The 27,658-nt window shown below is 36.3% G+C and overlaps 1 protein-coding gene across 2 annotated transcripts in view; it reads left to right on the plus strand.

The window, feature by feature from the left end:
- Nucleotides 1-5,545: 5,545 nt before the first annotated feature.
- The window catches only part of syn2b (synapsin IIb), an 89,548-nt gene continuing 67,435 nt past the window's right edge, over nt 5,546-27,658 (plus strand). Inside the window, exon 1 of one of the 2 annotated variants that reach the window (XM_006631029.3) lies at nt 5,546-6,456. In XM_006631029.3, the coding sequence (XP_006631092.2) occupies nt 6,155-6,456 (302 nt within the window). In that variant the 5' untranslated portion in view covers nt 5,546-6,154. The remainder of the gene's footprint in view (nt 6,457-27,658) is intronic. The other variant, XM_069189449.1, reaches the window with a different exon arrangement.

The following is a 27,658-nucleotide window of genomic DNA, read 5'->3' on the forward strand; positions in this document are numbered from 1 at the left end:
CGGATATCAACTTAATATTTATGTACAACTAATTATTTCTCGCATAAGAACATAAGAAAGGCTATGGGCCCATCTACCCAAACAAAATGCTAAGATACTTAATAGTCTACAATTCAAATCAAGGGATGTTACAGAGACAAAATACGGTATATAGTATAACACACTAGTATGGCCTTTTTAGAATATTGTGTTTAATTCTGGTCAGAATGTTACAGAAACTAATCACTGTTCTGGATTCAGTCCAGGCGTGTCCTACACTGACAGGCGGGAGGGACAGAGAAGAGAATGAAGGTTCCTGATAGAAATGTTAAAAAATCCGCTGAAAAAAGCGGCATGGCCATCTTCAGAACGGACGATGAAACAGGAACCAGAGGAGCTGAAAACCGAGAACTTGTAAACAATACGGAAGCGCATTTAAAACAGACAACAGCTACCCGGGCGTGCTGCTGAAATTCCTACAGTGTATTAGCTTAATTCGGGAAAAAAAACAGCAGGATGAGACCCTTGATCAATAAGCTCCTCCCAAAACGAGTTGGATGGGCTGAATGACCTCTTGTTTGTGACCTGTCTTACGTTCTAACGTGTCCCAGTAGGTTTGGGACACTTTCCAAGCCCCGGGCAGGGTTGGGTTATCTTAAACAGGCTCCTGCTCAGTGAGGTCCCTCACGTTCATATGCTCTTAATTCCTCCTCCGCTTTCTGCTCCAACCTAGAGGAACGACAAAGTCGCCGTGCCAATGTCGTTCGCGATCAGGTTACAGCTAGCCATCTCTCGGGCATCTCTCTGCCCACAACGCCGCACAGTGCACAGGCAGAGACTCTTTTGTGTGAGGCAAGGGAACAAAGAAGAGGACCTGAAAAAGAAAGGTCATATGCCCCCAGCTGGTTGGCAATGCTTTTTAAGCTCCAGGGGTTTATGATTATATTGCCATTACAGGGCTCGCACGGAATGAGACCTGTTAACGCTGGCGTTTTGTTTTTTTTTGTGCCATCAGAGTCGAAGCAGAATTTTATCTTTGGCTTTTTGAATTAATACTCGGAAGAAGTTAAAACAGGGCTTGTAGATGATGTGCAGTGAGTCAGATGGCTAGAAGTTGAAACTGTCAACTGCATTGTTATAGAACAGATTGGGAAACAAAGTATGCGGTGCTAGCTAGTAATTATCTGCGCATTTCACAAAGCAAATCTCTGTGCTATAGATGTTTCGTTATTTCTTAGTTTCTGTCTAGCCATGTGTGTCCGCATTTGATACCATTTTTCAGTTCTGCTTCATTTCACCTCCCCCTTTCTGAAAACTATAAATCACAGCTGTGAGAGGTTAACGCTAGTATTGTTTCGTAGCTTCAATTAACCCAGTAATGAATCCGAGATTGCAAAGTAACAGAAGGAGTTTTATTTAGTTATTTTGGAAGCTGTAGTCAGTTGTACCCTATTGATTGATGAAAAGGAAGACATAGTTGTTTTTTTAGTAAAAGACTCACAACTAATTGCAATATACGAATATGCAATCTACATCTATATATAAACTTATTTCAATAAATCAAATTAACCTTTTTACTGGTCATAATTTGGCAAAATGTAATTTTTCTTTCCAGTGATTCATGCGATAGTTTTCTTGCCTGGATTATCTGCAGGCATATTTATAAAAAAAAACTATATATATATAATAGGTGGGCTGAGAGAACATGGAGAATTGCTTTTGGGTATATCTGAATGTCAGAGCTTATACAACTTCAATCTTTCAAATTGTAATTCTTAGTCAGTGATATTCTGTCCCCTAGGGAAATGGCATATGTCAATCAAATGTTCACAGAAAGCATGCCATCTTTAATTTGAGACTCTCCTGAAGCACTAAGTACCTACTGTATATACGTTTATACAAGTAGTGTTTAAGTACAGTACAAGTGTGGTGTTTTTATTTTGTGTGAGTTTTCTCTTTGCACTAATGAACAGTAAGCATTGAGAGAAATGGAATAACATTCTTCTTATGAACTTCAAGGATATAGAACACACAGGATATAGAAGAAACAGAAAAAGTGTTTTGTCTCCATTTAAATGAACAAATTGTTCTAGGATGCTTTAATTCATTAACATGTCATGTATGCAGCAGTTCTTATTTGCTTTGGTTTAATGAAAGGTGAAAATTCAAATAATTTTAATTTCTTGTGCATTGTGTTCTTGGTTCATTCAGAAAAGAATTTACGAAGATGACAGGTTAGAAAAGGGAAAGATATTTTATTTGGGCTCCATACACCAATATTTCAGGACCTATGGTCTTGGTTTAATCAGAACAATAAAAATGAGTTTCTTTCCGGATTTTTTCAGCTTTCAGAAAAAATATTCCAGTTACAATCACATTAAGGACAAATGGGCCATCCTCCTTTGAGACATTTTTGATTTTTATACGGCTTATATTTTATGCGGCTTAACAGTGGCAGAAATACAGGCAGCAATCTAAGCACCATGGTTTCAGCAGTGGCAGTTGAGTACTGTAGCTTCCATTAAGGAGTTCCCTTTGCTTTTATGTTGTTCCTGAAAGCTAAAACTAATGGAATATTGATAAGCAGTCAGAAACCACAGAGAGGGAATTCTCAGCACACAAGGCAAGGTTTGTCACAGAGGAATGAAAGAATAGACCCTTCTGAGATGGGTAAAAATGCCCTGGAAGATTTTAGCATGTCATGGAGGGATACTCAGAACACACATCAGGCTAAGCAAAAAAGTAAAGAAATATTATTCATTTAAATGTAAATATTCATAATATTGCATTTAAAGACCCATGTTTCATTGTTGCATGAATGCATGTTCTTTCCTGTCAAGCGGTGTTTTGCTTTAACATCTTAAAAATCATGTATACTAATGGCAGAAAAATAATACAATTAGAGATTTTAACTTGTCCATTTCTAATGACAGACATAGTTCAAAACTCTTAGATAACTGGTAATCATTCTCATTGGCTGCATTTATTTAAGTGCAAAGAAATATTTTATTGTGATTTCCTAGGCTGTTTTGAATATTTCTCTCTATCGGTAAACGATAGCAAACTAGTTGGGCGAGATGGGCTAAATGGTCATCTCTCAGCTTGTGCAGGAAACCATTCCTACTGTATGTTCAATCGTGTTACAAAATCCTCCTGGCAGGTATGTGCAGGAATTAAATATCAAAGACATCACATTCAAATTGGTTCTGCATTAGCCTGAAGCAAGAATAAAGCTTCATTCCAGTACATTCAGATTACCTTAAATATTGTAAGAAAAGCAGGACATTCTGAAACTACGTTTTTTTAACAAGGTGGATGACATTTCTTTTGACCTTTCAGAAGGGCTTCCATTAAGTGTTTAAAATATATTCATTTTCGAAAAAGAAAAAGATCAGTGTGCGTTTTTTCACATTTCATTTTGAATGGGAATAGAATTATCTAGGTATGATATGAGCCATTGTTCAATGCCATTTATATTCCATTAGACACGTCTACAATAAAGACTAGAGAAGAAATTATTCACAGCAAACACAAAGATAACACATAGAATTTGTTCGACTGATTTTTTTATCCTTATGTTTATAGAATAGCTCAGTGCCTTGTGTTTCCCTGATTGAGCAAATAAGGACAATCTGTACATTTGCTGAGAATAGCACCTCTCTGTAGTCTACACAGAAACCATAAACTTGCCTGAAAATGTTTTGACAAGGAAAGTCACCTTGAACGTTTAAACGTAAAGACAAAGTGTTGAAGATCTGCTAATTTTTTTCTTTTATAAAGAAGTGAGATTTGACCTCCGTTGTAATGGTGTCTACAAAGAAAAGTGGTAGTACTGATCTGGAATATTACAGAACTAGAGACAGCACAGGAAACATTTATAGGTCTATAGGATAATTTTTTTTGCCATGTATTGTGGAGAATCATCAAGATGCCATTATGTGGTGAATTGTTGTAAAATGTGGTAGCTCAGGTGGAAACATACTGTAGCACAGGAGACTGAGGTGCACAGTTATGAGTTTCCCATTTTGCTTTTTCTTCTTTTGCTTCTCTTAAAGCCAATTAACACTGATATATTAGCAAGTACTCTTGTTTTTCACAATAAACACTTCAGGATGGCATTTACTGTATATTAACATATCAAATATTAAGCACACAGCAATTGTATTCCATTATTTTTGTTTTATTCTATTTTGTAGATGTTCTGTATTTAGCCCAGTATACTTCTAAACAAGCAGAAACAACAACTTACAGATACAATTGTACACAGGACAGATTGAGAACCATTGATTGATGAATGAAAAACAACCCTAACTTGAAAGTCTGCTTTCAAGAATAATGTATTATTAATGTAAATAATCTGATATAAAGTGCTAAAACACTCTGATACAAATACATTTGAGGCATTTAACACATTATATATTTTGTATATTTTGTAACATCAGGCATGCATTCTTCTTCTTAATTATATTGGCGACAGCAACAAGAGTACGAACAAGAACGAGAATGAGAACATAAAACAAGAACCAGAACACAATTTTACTTTTCATCCAGATGGGTCCCGAGGAGCTTTATAAATGGGAGGGACTCCACCCACCACTGAGTTTCAGACTCTACTTGGGTGACGTGCAGTAGACAGCAGCTGATCCAGCAGACCCACTACATAGCCAATTAGGTACAAAAATGAGAACTTGCTTCATCAGGTGAATTAAGACCTCAGTTAGTATGTGAATACCCAAAGTTGACATTAACCGAATAAACATCTTTATTCTTGTGAACTGTGCCATGGAATCTTTACATTTTCATTTTAAAGTTAAAATGTCATCTTAATGATAGCACCTGTTAGAACACATGGTCCCCAGCTACCACACGGGGTTAGAGTTCTCAAGGTTTATAATTAAGATATTATTCATTATCCAGTACTTTCTATAATATTTGCTATTAACATTCAGAGCTGAAGTACTGTGTTGAATTAAGGCATTCATTTATGGAGATTCTTTAACGAAATATACATATTGGCAAAAGAGCACGTCGCTTGCTTTTTTGAGCTTCAACGTGCTCAAGAATGTGGACAAAGCAAACATATGTCAACTTAAAAACAGTATTTTTCGCTATTTTAAGTATTTTTGTTCTTGAAATAAATATTCTGCTCAATCAGTATTCTATCACTCTGTGGTTTGAAAAAAATCTGAAATTCTCAACTTAATGCAGTTAAAATATGTACATTTTATTCCTTTCAGAATTCCCTTTTTTTCTGTATCACATCTACTGTTCCTTTACTTTTAAATGAAGAAGATTTTTTTACTAGTGGTGTGCTGTGGGGATGAGAGACAATAGCTGCTGAATTTATGAATGATATATGTAAAGCCCCCTTTAAAACGGTGTGTAGATATACAGTTTGAGCTCCTATCCCTAAATCTAAATAAATCGTAACTGCGTTGCAAACATGATTTTGAATGTCCAACAGATCTAATTGACTCTGTGGTGCTTAAGACCGAGCCAACAGGTCTTGTGAGGAAAGGGTTAACAACCTTGAATAGATTCCTCTGAGACTGTAGCTGATGTCTGCCTCCCGCTCTGCTCATCCATTAATTAATTCTCTGAGCCGTTTTCTGTTTTTCTTTATTAACCGCTCGCACTGTGGAAGGCAGGACGTGAAGGTCAGTAGTGGTGGGGGGGCAGAGGTTAAATGCCAGATCACCAGCATAGAGAGCATTCACCATCATTTCCTTTTGCAGATTCATTGGAAATCCCTTGCTGGCTGAGGGAAGCACGTTGCCCTGTGATGTAGCAGAGAGAGAGAGAGAGAAGGGGGGGGGAGAGTGAACAAGCAAGCAACCGAGACAGCGAGAGAGAGAGCGGGGAGAGAGATCTTTTGCAGGCATTCAGCTTGTCAGAGCTGTGCTGGATGGTGTCTGGCTGTAGATCCGCTATTTGGGAAGAGACCTACCACGAGAAAGAGAGGGGGGAAAGAAAGGAGAAGGAGGAAGCAGCAAGTGACTCACTAGAAACGTGTCCATTTCCAGATTGCATGGATAACTGAAGAGTCTCTCTCTCTGCCTGTACACTAGGAGCATCCCACTGACAGAACCAGACCTTAAGCTGTGCATCAGGCTTGAACAACCTTCACGGAGATCCTTATCAGGATTGACATCGGAACACTTACATCGGCTACGCCATGAACTTCCTGCGGCGCAGGCTGTCAGACAGCAGTTTCATTGCCAACCTGCCCAATGGGTACATGACCGACCTCCAGAGGCCAGAACCCCAGCAGCCACCACCCCCGGCCCCGGCTCCCGCTACGTCTCCTGCCCCAGAGAGACGGCAGGCCGCCCAGTCAACGGGAGGAGGCTTCTTCAGCTCCATCTCCAATGTTGTGAAGCAAACGGCCGCCTCGGCAGGATTAGTGGAGCAGACCCCCACCACAGTGACCAAGAAGTTCAAGGTTCTTCTGGTCATTGATGAGGCGCACAATGACTGGTAGGTCAAAGCCATACCCGAAGCCATTGAGTGTGGATGAGTTATGCAGTTCAAGAGGTCTGCTTATTTATCATCTGATTTAATTTTAAACTCCACATTTGTTAGGATTTAGGAACTCTGAAGTAATTTAGTACGGCACAAAACAGTAGTAGACTGTAGAGAAAAGAAACAACAGGCAAAACAGTCCAGCAAACCCTGCTGTAGAGAAGGACACAACTAGATTATCAGCACCTTGGAGAGTAACTTATGCAACTTCATTTTCTCTTGCAAAGACATGTCTGTCTTTTTGCAGTCAGTACTTGGAATCTTTGCATCACCACAAAGAGTTGAAAATATGTAATGATTTGTTTTTTATTTTCTAGCTTACTTATAATATTTTAACTAGCCTACACATATCTTCTAAAATACCGGTAATGTGGTTATATTAGGGCTGTCTAAGCATACTTACGGAAAAGAAGACATTTTTAATTTAAACCTTTTAAATTTAGGAAAACAATCACCTATCAGTCTTAAAAAAGGAAATTTTCAGTTTGTATATTCATGGATTGCCACTGTCCCACCTTTGGAAATTGTTTCTCGTGCTTATCTCTCTTGTTTCAAAGTACTGCAAGTAATTCTGATTTTTTATCCACATTCCTCCATATTTAAATTATCTACATTAAGCATTGCATAATACACATATACATGATATACTGTACTTTATTGTGGTGATTCCTGTAACAGATTAGATTTATCTCCACATAATGAGGAAGGCATTAGATGTAAAATAATAACATTTGTCTTTTTTCCTTGGGATTATGTAGCTACTGTATGTCTGTGTGAAGCTGGCACTGCTATGACAAAAGACAGGTGTCTCAAGTAAACCTTTTACTGCTTAGCTTAGGATTTGATTGATGTATGATCTTCTCCACATTCTGTATGTACCTACAGTATGCATATTTATAAGTATGTAATTAATGTATGCATCTAAGTTTATTTGGGAGAATGAGGTGTTGACAAGGTGAATTTGCAGCCATTAGAATTCGTGCTGGATGATGATCTGTCACATAGGAGGTGCTATTGGGTTATGTTGTGATAAACACTAAATTTGTGCCACTAAATTTAATATAAGAATTGTGAGAAGTGATAACCGTAGAAAACCGCTTACTGCTTTTATATTATCATCCTTTACTACCAACTGTTCTGTTTATTGTGTAAATCAATGGTACTTTCAAATATTTCATTATATATTGCCGCATATATAAGCCGCATTTATAATAATTTCTGGTGTAGTACGTAATAGTTTACCTGGCACATCTTTGCAAATTACAAAACAGTATGTCATATCAGTTTCTGATGGGGATGAGATTCTTTTGCAAGCAATGTTTGTCATTTTGTAAGCATAATTTTACAGTATAGCTTTTTTGAAATTATTCATTATTTATGTCCACCAGGCATCTATAAGACCATTGCCACTTACAAATTAGTGTTACAAAGCTGATTTACACTTACCCACATAATGTTATGAAACAGAGAAATTCTAAAATTCCATTCCAATATCTTTCAATATCACATGATGTATATTGTATATATCTTAAAAAAACAATACAATATCTTTATCACATTCCTTTACTTCCACTAAATGCTAAAAAGTGAAGCTCCTATGGGCTTGTACTGTATTTGTGTACAGGTAATAGCTGAATTAATTTCTTTGTTGAATAAAGAATGTTTTTTCATTTACCCATAGTGAAACCTAATGATGACTGTAGAAATTGTATAAAAACATAAGTAAGATCTCACCCAGCTTCTTCTTGAAAGATGCAATGGTATGGTGTTCAACAAATAAGATGGGCAGTTTATTCTGCAACCCTTCATGTTTAAACATATTTCTACTTCCCTTAGGGCTTTTATTTTAACAATCCAGAAAATTATCTACTTGTGATTTGGATTAAAAAATGCACTTCCCCCTGTGGAGCCCTCAGTAGTTTGCAGAAAAGGCTTGCCAGTCATGAGCCATAATGCACTTTAAAGCAGATACAAATAAATATTTTATTATAATGTTGAAGAGGAATGGGGTATATGTTTTGCAATGGAAGATGGTCTCGAAGATGTTTTCATTTTAATGAATTTATATCTGAACTTATATTATATGTCTTTATATAATATAATTTATATCTGAACATGCTCTCAAGTCTAAAGTTTTTTTTAAAATCAACTACAGACCAAACTATTTTTTGCTAAAACGCTTTACTAAAAAAAAATTCAACATACCAGCATCCAAAATAGAGAGACCCCTACTTACACACTGAGCAAAACATGTTTGCTCTGGATGTTAATAGGCACATTGAGATGTACTGAGGGGTAAAAAATATTAGGTCTAGTTAAAGCCAGCAGCCATATCACCCTGCAACTGACAACAGGCAGCCCACTGAAGCTAAGCAGGTGTGAGCCTGGTCAGTACCTGGATGGGAGACCTCCTGGGAAAAACTAAGGTTGCTGCTGGAAGAGGTGTTAGTGGGGCCAGCAGGGGGCGCTCACTGGGTCCTAATGCCCCAGTATAGTGATGGGGACATTATACTATAAACAGGTGCCGTCCTTCAGATGAGAGGTCCTGACTCTCTGTGGCCATTTCTCGAAAAGAGTAGGGGTGTAACCCCGGTGTCCTGGCCAAATTTCCCACTGGCCCTTACCAATCATGGCCTCCTAATAATCCCCCTCTATGAATTGGCTTCATTGCTCTCCTCCCCACTGAGAGCTGATGTGTGGTGAGCGTTCTGGCGCACTATGGCTGCCGTCGCATCATCCAGGTGCACATTGGTGGTGGTGGAGGGGAGTCCCCATTACCTGTAAAGCACTTTGAGTGGAGTGTAAGCAATTATTATAAAGTATATTTTGCTTGTATGGCTTAAAATTAAATATTTTAATATTATGTGGCATTTGATTGTTTTTATTTTGTTAGATTGCTGGTATAAAACTAGAAAATCTATAATAGTTTCTGACTATTAATGTTGTTGCCTTAGATTGATGAGTGATACACGTTCCTGTATCTGGGCGTGTGATAAGTAAACCTTTTCTTGAGCAAAAAGAGGACATTGAACACAAGATAACTGTGTAAGAAACCTGCAACTGGAGCACATCTGAACATCTAAAGTAATGAGAAAATCATTAGATTGCAACAGGATTTATCACACTTTTAATGTCAAAACCCATATCAATGGGAATATGAGCTTTAAATAAAGTTATTTTCTTCAGTCATGAAGCTACCTCTGCTTTCTTTCTCTGTTTCTTTCTTGGTTTCTGTTCTGCCTAGGTCGGTGAAACTAATTGCTCATTCACCGTCTGAACCAGGAGTGATATACTGTACTATATACTAGGAGGGGTAAGAACACCAAAGCAAGCCACAAACAGATTTAGACATTCTGAAAACTGTTTCAGTCAGTTAATTACAGGAGCAGAGTCATCAGCTCTTGGCAAAAAAATAACTTGTGGATGTGTAGATGATATTCAAACATAGAAATAAATAAACAGAATCTGCTATAGAACTTTGTGACATAAAGCAAAAATGTGTTACACTAGGTCATCTAAAACACTCAAAATTGATTTCAGTCACTCTGTTCAACTTGGAATCTCAGCAGGAGTGGATGCCCTAGAGCCAATTTGTTTAGTATTTATTAAGTTTCTTTGATTGATGTTTTAAACACTGTAATAGTGGAAGAATGAGTTGAGCCAGAAAGAAATGAATAATTTCTGAAAATAATATTTAAAACTTTAGCTGAACCTATAAAACAAGGATTTGGGGATATGAATTGGGACCTGTCTTTATCTCGACAGGAAACCTTATTTCAGCACTGAACCAATAACATTTTGTAACGTTAAAATGTTCTCCTTATTTCTCTTTTTATTAACATATACAATAGTAATAAGTAGATGTCCTACATATCTACTACAAGAAATTGTGTCAATTCAGTTATTTACCTATCCCCTGTTTTCAAACCCTTGTCTAAACTTTCAATATTCTGTCTATAACCATATGATTTAGTTATTTATTGTTATTTATTCAGGTTATTTATTCTTAATATTATTCTTACTTATGCATATTCTATTCTATTCTGTATGTTGCACATTTATTAAGCACCTGCATGGTATTCAAATTTACACACCTTTCAAATGTTTAGAAAGCAAACAAACTCCATGTGGCCACTGTTTTCAGTGGGACTTGGGAATCTCACGTGACTGTGTATGTCTTTTCTCTGTTCACAAGTGTAATGCCTACATTGGCTGAATGTGCCCTGTTTTATAAGAGTATATGTGTGCATTTTAGTTTAGCTTGTTGGCTAATGAAGTCTGAAGAGGAGCTGGTGTAGAACTGGGGCTTGCGTTCTTTATCAAATTATGATAACACCTATGACAATATTAGTCAATGGTGGTCATCAAGAAAGCTTTGGGAATACTTTGTGTATTTTGTGCCACAACTTTTCTGAGATGCCAACAAATATCTGTAGGAGTGAGTTTAAACCTTTTTAAGATTTAGGAAACTGTCCACCTGCCTATGTCCAAAGAATTGATTCTTAAGCTTTTTTTAAATAAAAACCCTATATCTACATTCCTATTATATAACAAGCTTTGAAGCTTCATTTCAGCCCAGCAGTCATCTTGCAGTTCCTTTTCCAGTTCATTAATAACATGTATTTAGGAGATACAATCCAACCCCCGGAATGTGATTGCGGGAACAAGTCTTCACTGATATCGTGGCTTTAAGTAATTTTGTTTGAAGGACAACTGCTTGAATATGATTTCTGCACTGGGGTAGAGTTGGGGAAGGTGGTGGGGAGTAAGCATACTGATTTTATACTGTATTTATAACTGAGAGACAGTTTACAAACTAAAATAACCACATTAAACCAAGATTAAAATAAAATGATACATTCAAAGCTATTGCATTAGTATGTTGAGTCCCGGGGAAAAGTGGTTTGGGGGTATTTTTTTTGTGAGAATTAAGACTTGCCCTTCTCCCAGTTTTTCATCATGGACTCCAATAAGATTTTGTGTCACAAACCGTTCAGAGGAAGTGAATTTGTGGTGGGTGGCATGGTGGTGCAGGAGTTGGCAGTGCTGCTGGGGCCCTGGGTTCAATTCCATACCCAGGGTGCAATGTGGCTTGAGTTTGTGTTTGGGTTTCCCCTAGTCTTGCTTCCTCTCACAGTCCAAAGACATGCTGGTAGGTTAATTTGTTTCTAGGAAAATTGGCCCTGGTGTGAGAACGTGCATTTGTATGTGTTTCTGCCCTGTGGTGGACTGGCATGCCATCTGGGGTATAATCCTGGCCTGCACCTATTGCTTGCTGGAATGGGCTTTAGATCCCCTGTAACCCTGTATTGGATGAAGCAGACAGAAAATGGCTGGATGGATCAATTTGCGACAGAAGCCAGAGAAGTTACCTTTTAATAAGAAATCAATGAATGTCCTAATTCTTATTGTACAGGTTAGGCTCAACTAGAATATGCTAACTTTCGGAAAATATACTACAGCACGTAAGACGTTAAATTTTTTATAGTTGGTGTGATGTGATGGCAATTACATTTTTCAGAACGAATATTTGTACTGTTCATTCGAGGTGGTTTGGAGTCCTGGGCATTAAATGAATTTGGAGACATGCTCTTCATTGCTTGTTGTTAATGTAGGAGGAAGCTAATTAGCCAAAGGGAACAGAAGCAGATAAAGTCAATCTAATTTACTGCAGGACCTAAAGCATGACTTGGTTTTGTTATTACGGCACTTATAATATAAGGTTTGTTAGTCATCACAGAATGTTAGGTAGCAGTATCATATTTTTAATTGGCAATATAAAAAAGGGCTATAATATGATTAAATTTGAACACATTTATATATAATAAAAAATAACAGCTTGATGAAAATTTACTCTTGCAATTTTCACATTTCTGTTCTCATCTTAATATTTTGTAGTAAAACAGAACCTTCTGTATAAACACAGCAAAATGGATTGATGGGTTCTGGCTGATATTTGCAATACTTTGTTGTGAAATGCATTAGTTCCATAAACTTGGATGTTTATTTTATTAAAGGAATTTCCATTACCAGATTACCCCCTCAACACACCAAAAATAATTATGTGTAAATCACAAGGCTTAAGATATTAGTACTTCATGGTTTGTAAGCATTAGACCAAGCGAAAAGGGCTTTTTGATTGGGTTACCTAATTTTATATCTATATGTTGTTATATCAACAAGTTCTCATAAAGTGCTTGGAAATATGCTTTTATTTATCCTTGTAAGATTTCAATACTCTCTTGTCATGCCTAACACATATAATCCAATTATTAATCTGTTTTTCCTCCCAAACATGTCTCCATCCAGTGCCAAGGGATTGTGTCACTGTCCAGTGATACACACACTTTCACAGCTGAGGAACAACAGCTATAAAAAAGCTCTTCAGTTAAATCGATGACTTTATTTGTGAAAGAGAGCAGTAGGCAAGCAAAAGGAAAAAACTGACCAATTTCAGCCTTGTTGACTCTAAATGCTAAACATTGTACAATTAAGAGTATCAAGTAGGATTTTTATACAGATTCGCTATATTTAATATAGGTAAGAAGTGGAAATAGCCAAACAAAATACAGAAGATATTTAAATCTAATGCTTATGTTGTCAAAATAATGTTCACTCTTATTCCTCTGATTTCCAAAGGGGAATGACTTGCAGTTAAAATGCACATCACATTCATCTCATGGACAGTGTTTGCTGCCTTAGTAATTTTGGAATGCTATTTTCATTATTACAGGAAGAATTCAAGAATCCATTTTCTGAAGTCTAAGCTTTGTATCTCATTTAGAGTAACATTTAAATGTGCTATTTCTTTTTGCTGTTAGGCATACATTTCAACTCTGTATTTGTAGCTTTATTTCTTTAGTTTGACTATTTTAAAATTCACCATAAAACGTTTTTTTAATTGTACACTTTGTTAGCTGAAATACAATAAATTTTGTTACTGGCAATATACTGTAATATTTTTTTGGGGGGGTATTTCATTGCAGAGAAAAGCAGATATGTCGATAGTATCTAAGTGGATCAGTAACTCATTGCCCACAAACAGTGAATGAGAAAACATTTTACCTATTTAGCTTCATACAGTAGAAGCACATACATCTCAAAATGCTCTTGATTCTGCTTTTTAACTGCTTGACCATCCTGTCTTTCAGTGGGACTCTGTGTGCAGAAATATTTCATGTGGTGCTTAATTCCTGGCAGTGTTGTCATGGCAGCCATGCTGAAAAGCCCCTCCTATAAACACTGCATCACATTTTCATCCTCATCATTCGGCTACACTCCCCCTTCACTCACTGGCTAATGTGAGATGTCGTGTAACTGATGCAGTCCCAATGCATGCTCCTCTTTTTCTTTACCACAAGGTAAACTTACCCCCTTCAGAGCAAATTTTCATACATGTATTTTTCTAAAAAGGACATATTTGTCTTCTTCATCGTAGGCTTAATGGATTATGGATAACAATTCTTGTGAATTTAAACTCAGCAGGTACCTGCTTGAGATACATTGTCAATGCACAGAGCTATAAACCCGGCAGAAGTGAACATTTCTACTGGGTCTCAATGTAGATTCATACAGATATCTGTCTCACATAAGAAGCACTGAATTAATCATGCCTCCCTTCTATAATTCAGTATTTTTTCAGTCATGTGCAGTTGCAACCCCCACTAGGATGCATTCTGCTCTGAGGAATATCTAGTGCTCTAACAGGATTCACAGTGTATATGGGCTACAAAGCAGGCAGTGCTTGCCTCCATTTTAAGGTGGCCTTTTGCATTTACAACAGTTGCTGCTCAGTCTCTCATTCTAATGGATTTGCTTCCTTAAGCTCTGATGTTCCATTTAAGAAGCTATTTCCGGTGTAGTCAGGCTTTACGGCGAACAGACCTACCAAGCAACTGCACATTTCAAAATATGTACCTAATCTGATAAGTGACAAAGCCAACGCATCATACTAAACCTGTTCCAAAGACGCAACTGAATGAATCAGCCAGCAAGAGCTTTCTTTGTGTGTGTGTGGGGGGGGACTGCAATCACCCCACTAACACTTTTTTGTCCCCCAAATAAATTATTTCCATTTAAGCAGTGGGCTCTGGAGTTCTTCTAAGTTTTGGGGTCCGGGAAATGTGCAAAATTTAAGTAGCATTATTTCAATTCAGAGATTAGATTTTTTTCCCTTTATTTTGGGTTACATTCTAAAAGAAAAGGACAACCATTAAGGCTGATTTTCAGATTCATTACCAGCCTTTGTGTCTTGAGTATTCTATCCTTCCAGCAATAACCAGTTTAGGCTCACTTAAAAGAGGAAAACTATACTGCATTAATGAGTCCGAAGCTAGGAAAAAAACTCAAGTTCATTAATTGCGGGGGGGTTTGTGGTGGTTTTGTTTCATTCTCTTTGAGCATTTTCAAGGTTTCAAAACCTACTTAGAATATTTTAAAATTGAAAAAAGATTTAAAGATACAGTATATCCCTTCCAACTTAGGATGCATTCATGGTCTTCTGTCTTCTTTATCCTTTTATGATTGTCACTGGAACCATTACAATTGTGTTTTGAATATTAAGTTTGCACTGTGTGCACTGTGTAATGTTTAAGCATTCATTTATCAGCCCAAGCAAAAGTAAACAAGATTAAATTATGTTATGGAAAATTAGTCAATTGTGTATGGCTATGACAGTCTGTTAAATAACGTATTGCTGAATCAAAGAAATTTCTTCTGCATGTAGAAAAATATTATGCATTCTGTTACGTAGTTGACATATTCAGACTTCATCCATTGACTTCAGTTTTACTTTCCGAATGTTTGCCTGTGCCATGTATTAGGCAGTACTCTTCCCTTTATAATGCACAACATTCTTTCAACATCATTCACATCATTGTGACATTAAAAGATGATTTTGTCCTCCTGTCACTGCTAATTTATAAAGACCAATTGTGTCAGATACAGTATGCTACAGTGCATTAAAGTTGTGAAAGAAGGAACTCTATATAATGTAAACACTAAAAGAAAAATATTTAGCAAATTACAGTTGAAATTATATACATAAAACATATTTTCTAAATTTAAAAAACATTTACATCTGTTTGTTTCCATACCTGAATCACCCAGAGCAAACTTGAATTACTATAAAACTCATCAGCTGTTCATTTCTAGAATAAAAAAATATGTGGGTGGTTACACTTCACTGATCAGCTTGTCCAAGCATCTGGTTTCAAAAAGTCACCTTGTTTTCTGGGCTCAGCTTCATTGTTTTATTATAGATTCTTTGCAAGGAATGTTGCTTAAGTGCCTCAAGGCTATAGAAGCACGAATTCATCCGGATTGATTTTATGTCTTTTGGGGTAAAAGGCAGATATAAACCTGCTTTGATTTGCTGCAGAGAGCTGAGATCTTCTCTTCAGAAATGAAGCTGAATTAAAACAAATGGCAAATATTCTCAATTTCCTTTTTTCAGGAGCTCAACATCAAATTAGAAAGTGGTGTACTTTTCCTGAACAATTGGAGATATCAAAGAGACAAATGTTAATTAGTCAACATTGTCAAGAGACAAATATTTAATGTTAGTTTGACATTGTGCCTGCTCCATATAGGGTACTTTTTTAAAGAAAATGAGAACATATTCAGTTTACTATTTATGCTCAAAATGAAGTGAAGTGCTACCTTGTTCAGAAACCTCTGCAGTTAGTATTTCTCCATACATTTCTTTAATCAGTTCACACAAAATAAAAGCAAAATCAATAGTGTCACTGTGAGAGCGTTATAGCATTGTAATGTTTTTTTTTCTATGTATCTTACTCTTAATTTTGTAAGGCTTATTGACTGTATTGACTAATTCATAACATGCATTACAATTTACAGCTGCGCCAGTCCTTTAAAAATAAAATGTGCTGCACCAGTCTAGTCACTGGACAAAAAAGCCACTTCCTGAGAGCTCAAAAAAACTGAGCTGGTAAGAACAGAGCTGTCGTTTGAAGATGAGAAAGCACAAATGGGTTAGACAGAAATTACAGACCAGCTGCACAGGATGTGAGGCAAACTGCGTTACTAAGAAAAGCCACAGGCTCCAATTTTAAAGGGGCTAACCTTCTGTAGACACTGCTTCAGTGGTCATTTATGGCTCACTGAGGTAACTACTTAAAATGTGGTGTATTCAACTCCTTAAGGATCTCAGACGTTTGTAAATTATCATGGCATCAATGCCATGAATTGATTGGTTGCTTATGCAGCCTTAGAGGTACTATGGGTAGTTCAATTCAATGCCAATAATTAGCATAAGTGCTTCTAATTTGAAAACCAATTGACTGTTTTGAAAAGATAAATCCTGACATCCTGATATCATGGACATAGCTAAAATGGATCACTTTGATATTGGCTTTAATCTCGCTGGATACTGGGGTTTCTCCAGTTACAACACCATCTAATTTCAAAACTGATGTGTTAGCTTTAAGCTGAAGAAATTTCTTCCCATAACTAACGATGAAAAACGTATTATCTTTCAACCTGACATTTCCACACATCTTATTGTCTCATACTAAGATATGTTTTTTCTTAATTAATCCCCAGCTAAGTGTTACTTGAGCTGTTGCTCTTGTAATCTTCAGAAAATCTTTAGAATTCTGACTCTATGGTGGTATGTGTGTGAGTCACATTTATAGTTGCAACGATGAGTGAGGACTGAACCAGCACTTTGCCGTAGATTGTGAAGTAAAAATGTCATATTGTCCTCAATAGACCATAGTACACACTGAATACATTACATTCATGTGCAATTGAACACATTTAATTAATTTACCTTTGTATCCCCCATTCTTGTTAAATTATTTAAGAATATTTACTGTATATGTATTTTTTTCTTCATAGAAGATTTTGTATTATTTTGCCATAAAATAAGGTGATCCTGATATAATTCATGCTCAGTGCACTGTGTATACTGTATGTTAATCACATAAGTACCAAAGAGTTCATTTCAAAAGACTTCCCACTTACATAGCAATTATATAAGCTGATCAATGAATACTTAGAATGGTCTTTCAACCAGCAAGTTCTTCTGAATTCAATCTGACAATTTCAGAGCATTACAAGATTAAACAATTGTAAAAAAAAAAGTATGCTTACAAACAGAAAAGTTGATAAGGAAAAACAAAATTCTTCTTCAGACTTCTACCCTCCACGAATCGGAAAGCTGAAGGCTGTTTAATGAATTCTGCTTCTCGATTTATTGAGGTTAAAAAATGGCTTAGATGAGTATGTGTTCTGGAGAATAAGAATCTGCAGATTAATAGCAAGTGATGGATCAGGCTGTAAAATTTAGGTTAGTCTGACCATGAATGACAACAGGAATAATTCAGATTAGTGGAGCATGAAAACATTACTAAATAAGTATTATATACACAAAACATTTTTTGGTGCAGGCAAAAATCATCTAACAAGTCTGAGGTGTGAGTGACCTTCCCCATCAACTCAGCATTAACATGTAAAGTCTTATAATGGCATAGATAACCTATTGGTAAAGGCTTCATTCGGTTTCTTAACTGTCAGATATCAGCAGAACATGACTTGGTATTCACCTAAGAACATTTTTGGGGAAAAAAAGGATTTAATGCTTAGTGTTACTTTTGTTCAGTTAAACAGAGGTCAGCCAATCTCTTCCATTAGGAAATTAACTGAATTAAAATTTGATTTTTGCTTCCCCTTGTTGAATCTACTTGCTGGCATGCACAAATTGATTCCAGCAAAGTCTGTTTTAAAAACCTGTTTTTCGCTGAAAGCCATGATTGAAATGCTTACCTAATACTTTACTGAATTTACCCTAGTGACGCTTGAGCTCCTCAAGGGCATTAATGAGAATATATCATCCAATAAACAACCCTGCTGAACCCTCCTTTTTTATAAGACAGTCCCTGTAGAAAGTCATTTTAAATCAAATCCTTGGATATCCCTTCTGATAAATACTGTAGATACAAGGTTGTAAGAAAGATGTGCATATTATCAGACATATATAATATATAATATATACATATATAATTTCAAAAAGCTAAAGCATGGCGATCGCTCAGCAAGTGTTCATTTCTGATAAGTCTATGTGGGGGTGTATGTACACCATGTGGTAAAGTGTCTGTCTTGTGGAAGCTGTCCATTACATTCCCTCCACCCACACACTCTCTGCAGATGCAACATCTTCGAGGCAAGTAGATTAGTGGATCCTGACGGGCATTATCAACATCCTGCGACAGCGAGTGCTGCAACCGGACAGTTCGTCTTCTCAATTAGAATTCTGATCCCACAATGATTTGCCACGTAATTGTATTAAAACAGCTGCAGGAGTCTGTGAATTGCACAGACTGATTTCACCTTACATGTTAGATTCTAGAAAATTACTGCAAGGGTTTTTGTGTGTGTGTGTGTGTTGCTATATGTTAAGATTTAGTACAGGCCAAAAGGGGTAAAGATGATTGATAAGATCATTTAATTTCACTTAAAAAAAAACAAACAATTTTCCTGCTTTCATACTGTAAATGATATACAGTTAGATATTTATACAGCCATCACATTCAATATTAAAACACGAAACATGGCATTTCTTTGCATTTAAGTATTGCATCTCAAAATTGATACGGTTTGTTGAAGTAAATGCCTAATTTCATGTTTAAAACGTATTTCCTTTCAGCAGTTGTAATGTGCTGAATATATGTTTTCAAAATAAATAACAACACCCAAGAATTTGAGGATGTTTTTTGAGTATTGTGGTATAGTGAGATGCCCATAGTGTAACGAACAGTTCTTTCCGGGCCCTATGCGGACGACACGATCCAGAATAGCGAAGACACAAGGGGAAAAATAGACATGCAGGAAAAGAGTCTGGAGACGGGGGGCGTGTCCATGCAGTGCAGGTGTCCAGGGGAAGTGAGTCCAGGCGAACAATCCATGTAGGAAATCCAAAAGAGTAATCCGAGACAACGGGTAGAGTCCAAGGCCAGGGGATCCATCCAGGGAGTTAAAACACGAACCGGGTCGGAACCGGCGAGGGGAACCAGGAACTAGGAACAGAAAGTTAAAAGCATAACGGAGCCAGACGCAGCAAGACCCCGGGCTCTCATGATGTGGAAATCAATGAGGAACCGGGAGTGAGGTCCGCGTCTGGCTTTTAAGGGGGAACGGGAATAGGGATCAGGTGCAAACAATGGGAGAGAACGAGGAAGGGCTGGAGCTCCCTTAAGAGGAGGGGTTAGCGATCGTGACACATAGGATGAGGAGACTAGTTCACCCATCTAAGTGTAGGTGGGCTTGAGGAGGGATTTAGACTACAAAATGCAATAAAAGGGGTTTGATTTTGGGAATGACTGAGATTAAGAAGAGTAAGGATGAAAGTGGCTCCCGAGCTTCAGTGATGAAAGAAAAATAGAAATATAAGAAGGGCCCTGTCAATCAATATTGTCTTCAGAAAGGCTTGGGCGAAGAGGATGTGAATCAAATTCCACTTCTCTTGATCGAATACAGCAATGTTTCTCTATTGGTTTGACTCCAGTCAACATGGCAGTATGAAAGAGGACAGCCTTTACTGACGGAGTGCTGTCCTGTACAGGGAAGTCTAGTGCTCCCTGTTTTCATATGAACACCATGCAAACCAGGAAATGCTGTGGCCCAATAACCTGTTGAGAGTTTAATACGGCCTACTTCCAGCATTGAAACAGCTTGATTTCAAACTCTGTTAAAGAAATACAAGTTAAAACGCCTGCAATGTTCCGCTACATGGCCAATATAAAACACTTTCCTTCCTTTGTTTAAATATGGAGTTTCAGTGTGTCTTGCAATTTTGAACACTTACATCACTAGCGATTCTTTTCTTGGAAACGTGTTTGATGGACACTTTCTGATCATGGTTTACTAAAACGTACACAGAATCTTTATCCAGTTGGATACACATACATTTCCACGTCCCGTGTACACTCCTGATCTGCATGAATGAAATTTAACTATGAAACTAATTATATAATGACTAAATGGGAACTGTAAGGAGACAAATCGAAGCTCTGCTCTGTACCCATATTTAGTTTAGTATATAACCTAGATTCAATATATTTATGCAAAATCTGAACAAGAACTTACAGTATGTACATCCATAAATTTCAATGTTTTCAATATTGGAGTGACTCGTAGCAGTAACAACAGAAAATGTGATTTTGAAACATCAAACTTCAAAAATGAAATATAAATTACCCATCATTCTGTATCTGCAGAGTGTATTGGATGTTAATGTTGAGAGCTACAGCTTACAAGTTATTTGCAAGCACTAACTGTGGGTTCTTTGGATTGTATAATGTAGTGAGCTCTGGGCTGACTACTCCTATCCTGGAGAAATATGCCAAATTAAAAAATGGTATTTACATAATAGAGGATCTTATATAAAACCACCACAAGAGTTAATAGAACAACTATACATGTGCTAGTGCAACTGCAATCCCTATATATGCAGTATACACTTTTGAAAATCCACCTGCCTTTTAAATGATATCACTAAAATTAACACCACTGAAAGTTATATCTTAATAATTATACTTTTTATTTAATTTTTGTTCTCTCCCCCTCCAAAAACTCCCTTAATCACTGTCAATGACCGCATTAATCCATAGCACTTTTTTTTAAAAAGAACCAAATTTGTGCAATTGAATACAATCAATGAATGATAAATCGTAAGCAAGCTCATTTATTTGTGTTGACAGTGTTAGCAAGGTAACAGAACCTTGAGAGATGAAGATGGAAATAGTCTCTTTCACTAAAGAGGTTATTGCAAATCTGAGCAATAAATTACCTACTGTACCTGTCAGTACTAGGCTTTCAAAACACAGTATGTGCAATGCATTTCTAAAGGAAAAACCTTGCACTTGTTTGAAAAGATTTAAGTGAAATCTGAAGAGCGAGCAGGACAAATACTGTATATTCATACATGAAAACTGCTCCTGTTATGCCTTTGAATCAGGAAAAACACAGTTCTGTATTCAGTCATAATACATACTTCCAGATTCCAGGCAATCTACTGTATGAATGTGTACTATACATCCACCTTAAACAATACAGTTCAGAAACATAATTAAACAGGAATGAAATGGACTGAAATTAATTTACCATTCTGAATTAAGACAATGGCACAACAGCTCACAATGCACATTTTCTTCAGTGAATAGCTCTTCAATGTCTTGCTAATGAGAACAGAGTCAAAGTTTTTGTTCATATCAAATCAAAAGATTAAAGTGTATTCAGGCAAAATATATAAAAAAGAAGTATAAAAGAAACCTTGGAAGCAATAATATTTAAAATGAATATGGTATAAGCAAAACTAAAATTATTAAAAATTAAACCCAATGTTTTCATTCCAATTTGGACTAATAAGCCACAATAGAATATCAGGTGTGGAGCTGCGTCAGCATGCGTAGGCTGCAAAGAAACAAGTAATAGGTTTATCCCATGCTGAAAAAAAGAAGAGAGAAAACAACGTTTCGGCCGTGGAGCCTTCTTCAGGTGTGGAAACTCCATACTACACCTGAAGAAGGCTCCACGGCCGAAACGTTGTGTTTTCTCTCTTCTTTTTTTCAGCATGGAATAAACAATAGAATATCTTTTAATTTCAGTTTTGTGGATTTAATCATAAGGACAAAACTTATTGATATTGCAGGCTAGCCTATAAACAGACATCTTAAATTTTTATCCTGGCATTATTTGATCACTTCTCAACAAGTGAATAAGCCAGAGGCCCCCTACTCCTTAAGACTGTGAAACTTCTTAATTTCCTCCAGTTATTCTTACCCCTAACTGCACTATTAGCATTTGGACATTGTGAAAAGAACAAATTATTGTTTGCAGGCAGTGCTTTGAAAGGATTTGAATCTGCAACATACGTTTTTTAATAGTAACAGGGATAGGTTTTCTGCCTTGTACTTATGCAGTTTTGGAGGAGTGAAGCTTAACTGTTAGTCATCTGCCCTCTCCATCTCCATGAAATCTCCATGAGACTGTGTATGTTAAAAAGGTTAGATACACCCTAAACCTAAAGCAACCTCAGTACCATCACCCTGCCAACAATCTTTTCACTCTCAGGAAAATGTAATCCTCTCTCCAGGCAGATTGCCAGAGATGTTTAAAGAGCCAGGGTGCTTCTTTGCATTTTGATTCATTTTTTCAAGAGCCCATCATTTGCAGAGATTTGAGAAGCTGGCTACGAGGCGTATGTATTTGTGGCAATGCAATTATATAATGCTGCTTTAAACTTAATATCCAAATAGAGGAAATCATTGCTACTAGATACCTTTATTTACAGAAAAAAGTTCAACATTGTAGTGTGATGTAATGCATACAGTATGTTATTCATCCTTCTCATTCCCAACAGCAGACTTGGAGTTTTGGTATTATCTACAGTATTATGTAAGTCTGAACTTGTTATATCGGTTAAGTGTATTGAACACTGGGTTTTCTGAAGTGCTCCAGACAATATAGCCTCAGTGTAAAGAGGTATTCTGAAGCTACTGCTTCATCATGCTGTGAGATTGCAAACTCTTGATCTTGATATGTTTTTTTGAACAAACTGCATTTTAATAACAAATCATTTGAACCCTTACCACAGTTGCAGGTTTACAGTGTGCAACATTTTTTTCACAAAATGATCTGAAGCATACTGTACAGTATATTTTCCCTGGATTCAAAAGACATTAATTGGGTATTTTAGAAGTAGACCTCTATTTTTCCTTTTAAATATTCTTATACTATATACTTCTATAAACTTTGTACGATTGTGCTTTGACCAACATCAATTTTATGACAATACGACAAAGATACACATTCATAGCATTTGAACACCCCAAGCAAATAGAAGATCAGAATATTTTTGAAACATTGGTAAAGAGGTAAAAAACGCTCCAAGGAGCTAACTTTTCCCAAATGTCCTTGAACCTACGGTGCTGTGTGTTTCTTTTTCTGTAAACACTTTCTTTACCTGTCAAGAAATGGCATTGGTGTATTATTTCTTCTAGTCGGTTAAAAACGCTGTTTGAAAAATTCAGCAGCTGACCTAACATAACAAAACATAGCAAAACCCAGTGGAAATAGGAGTAATATAAAAAAATAACTTTTTATCAGAAGCTATGATAATATTTTTTGATTCATTTTCTCCATTTAGAAAATAAAGCAAACTGATCAATTACTGAAGTGAACATCTTTTCTTGGAGGTCCTGGAACTCATTGATTGTTAATTCACAATGTTAACAATCACTGAGCTGTCTATATGCATAGTATTATCTCATGCAAATTGCTTTCTTATGTAATTAGCTATTTTATAACCCTAGAAGTTCGATACTAGAACAAATTCAAATCAGGAAGCTGCAAGAGTGGCGAAATGTAAAGCAAAACTTTCAGTACCAAACCTTCTTTTGGTAATTTGAAAAAATATATAAAATTCTGAACTAATATTGGAAATTATGTTAACAAATTCAGAGTACTTGTTTCTATCATTAAATGAGGTATGTACAATGCAATAAAGAAGGAATGGAATTTAAAACATATTAAAATCAGAAAAAAATAGGGGAAAAGACACAAGAGATTTTCATTTTTCTCCCAGGAAAGACAATTCTATTGAGCTAAAACTTTATTTTAAGAGGCAGAGCTATCCTTTACAATGAATACAAGTGCAAATAAAGGACTGGGGTTGTAATGGGGTTTGACATCTTTGTTTGACCTGATTGCCAGTACTGAACACTTAAAATATGAGTAGAATTCTTTGTTAATTTAATGACAATGTCTAAAGGATGAATGTAAGCTGTGCATTTTTTTTAATAAGCTATCACTGCCACTCTTCCTCCGTTCCGAAGGCTCTCTGCAGTAATTAGATCTGTGTTTGACTGGCAAGAGATCCTGCTCCCTAGTAATAATTTCTGGCTTTTTAAAAAAGGCATCTTGCTGTAAAATTACTGGGTGCCTTAATGACTAGCAGGCAGTCTTTAAAGGAACAAAGCAGTGTGATTCAAGATGCACACCCCCCAAGTTTTATTTAAAAAATAAATGGGGTTGACTTACAGAATAAGGTTCTTCCTCACTGTGATTTTAGTGTCAGATGTGAGGATCCTTGTATCATTCAATGCCATCAAATCTGTATTTCAATTGACATATATCAGGGGCTGGAGGTGTGTATTATTTACTCTTATTCAGGTTAACATCATAGACTTTTCCACAGACCCTCAAACTAATTGCACACTACACATTATGGATTCACTTAAAAATGAGACATAAGAACCTTAACACATCATTCCTGCAGCTTCTTACTTTTAAGAGTACCTCTGGCAGCTGAATTGCATCCTTACCCACAGAGACACACATAAATTGGAATTGCACTTAAATACTTAGTGGAAACTGCTTGAAATTCCCTATGTATGAGGGAACTTACAGAGATAGGTGTATTTATTTGCAAATCGTGTGGCCCCTATTATTGCTCACAGACACAAGCTACTCAGCTAATTCTTTTACTCGTTAAGGTAATTTGGTCCACTTCAATAAATCTAGGTTTGACAAAACAAAGGGATTGAATACTTATGCAATCTTGACTTCATTGTTCTATCCTATGAATGATCTATTAATTTTTTGGGGGATTTTGCTTTGAATGTGTGTATTAATTTGTGTATATAAAAAAAGGAATTGCTACTTCTAAGGACCATGACTGCAAGCTTTAAAGCAACAAGATGTGGAAACTGCAAGGGTCTGAGTACATTTACAAAGCACTGCCTGTAACCGTAGTTATCAGTTTGAGAAAAGCAAAAGAAATTCTAGGTGAGATTTATATTCTCACCTAGCACTTCTGTCTGTCGTGTTGAAAACTGCACTTCAACACAGAATAATCCAAAATTTTGTTTTTAGAGAAACCAGTAGAAACTCAGTGATACTTTCCACAATGTTTTCTAAGTCTTTTAAAATTAGTCCTGTATGAAAGATTAACACTAAAATTCCCTACACCCAAATATATTAATAGTATACCTCTAAATGTAGAGTAAATCACATGAGAAGACAGTCACACATTGAAACTGCCCAAAAATCTAAACATCTCTATATTGTAATGGTGAAATTTAGGAAAATGGCACTGCTTGACATTGCAGGAGGAAGTCTAAAAAGTAAACTCTCACTTAATTAACACTTTTCTCTTTTTAGCTCAAGTGTCAAAAAAACCCAGTAAATTTGAAAACATGTTGCTGTGAATTTTCTTGTGAAGTGTGTGATATGAATGCATCTTGTGATGAGTGTGAAATGACAAAGAGTATCTAATACCTTATTCTATCCCTAACATCAAGCTTAGTCACAGTCAAGACATTGTACTGTAGGTTTAGTCGTGGACATGACTTTTTCACAGGGCTGTTTACTTAAGGATTTCAGGAAAATAGACACTCCCTGTATAAATGCATTATTAGACAATATTGTCTAACTAATTTAAATTTAGACTGACTCGAGCTCTTTTAAATCATGTATAATTTGTTGCTCTTTTTTCATTCTACAGACTAGCAGACAAATTCAATTTTGTGCAGAAACTAACTTAATCAATTATTTCAAATCTCTTTTCTCTGAATACCTTTATGCAACTTGTCATTACTTTTGGATGGTCTGTTTGTGGTATGGAAATCTCTGAATAGGTCTGATCTAATTTGTTGAATTCTGAAATTGAATCACATGTATCCCTGGATAATGTCTCCACTGAGATTAGCAATGCATATTATATGACTGTAATATCTTCTTTAGGTACCTGGAGTTAAGATGTCTTATGATGCATTCTTACTGTATAGCACAGTCTGCCTTTAATAGCTGTAGATTTCTTTAGCTTCCCTTATAACGAAATTACATCTTAAATCACTCATTTATTGTTGAGTAACAGGTTAGGTCTGTTTGCAAATAAGTCCACCCTGAAGCATTTTAAACTTTAAGCACAGCAAAACAGGAAATGACTCCAATCGTATATTATCTCAAGATTCATGACAATATCTGCATCTTTAAATATATTTTAAAGCCATTCAGATTTAATACAAATATTCCTTTCTGAGATACAAAGCATAGGTTTGGAGGACCTGTTTTACTTGCACTCAAAAGCCAATAATAAAGTCAAGCACATGGATTTCATCAGAATCAGCAGATGAACAAAACAATTGGACACTACAGGGAAGTGCATTTACAACTGAGAACAGGAGAATCTGTGTTACATAGATGAGTCTGAAGAAAGCAACCCAGTTAAGTTTTTGAAGCTGATACCCTGGCTTCTATCAAGAAACAGCTGGATGAGATCATTGCTGCTTAGTAGCTACTAGCAACCAAATGGACTATGTGGGCAAAGTGTTCTCCTCTCATTTGTAATCATTGTTGTGTTCTAACTGTAACAGTTTTTTTACATTTAAATTGCTAATGAAGTGCATGTGAGCTCCATGCATTTGGCTGGTAAATGAGAAGTACCTAATGGCTTTTAGTCAGACTGGAAAGATAGCACAGAAAAGCTGACATTATCTTTTGAAAAATCAGTGTCTGAGAAGTGGTCTTAGCACAGAACATGCATTGGAGCTCTTATTAAAATAACCATCACTAGTCACATATTTCAAACCTCACACCCTTTATACGCTTTAGTGCGAATAATGAAATTGTTATCACTTAATGTTATAAGAGGGTTATAATTGTTAGCACTTAATATCTTGTTTGTACTGAGTCTTGTTTAAAGACAAGAAGGTTATACCTAGGGATGTTTTGTTTTTAGTAGATGTGATTATGCATGTGGGACTGCCACATTTAATAATAATTTTGACCAGATCAATGCTAGTTTTGAATAACAAAGAAAGACCCAAATCCCAATTCTCCAAAAAGATCTCGGAAACCAATTAAGGATGTAGATGGTGACAGAAGAAAATGCATCAAATAAACAAACTACTTCACCAGGCAGGGCTGGCACTAGGCTATGTTGATACAGGGGATAATAATATTTGTTGGGGCATTATGGGAAGTAGGGTCTACTTCTTAATTGTCCAATCCAGGGGAACTGAGAATTTTGTGAATGGCATGGTACTTTTTGTCTTTTTCTGGAGGAGTAACACAGCAGTTTCTTGTTGGGACCATGGTATTAGTCTATCCATCAGGGATTTGACACTGTTGTTTT

This window comes from Lepisosteus oculatus, chromosome 4, assembly GCF_040954835.1.
Source record: "Lepisosteus oculatus isolate fLepOcu1 chromosome 4, fLepOcu1.hap2, whole genome shotgun sequence".
Taxonomy (NCBI): Eukaryota; Metazoa; Chordata; class Actinopteri; order Semionotiformes; family Lepisosteidae; genus Lepisosteus; species Lepisosteus oculatus.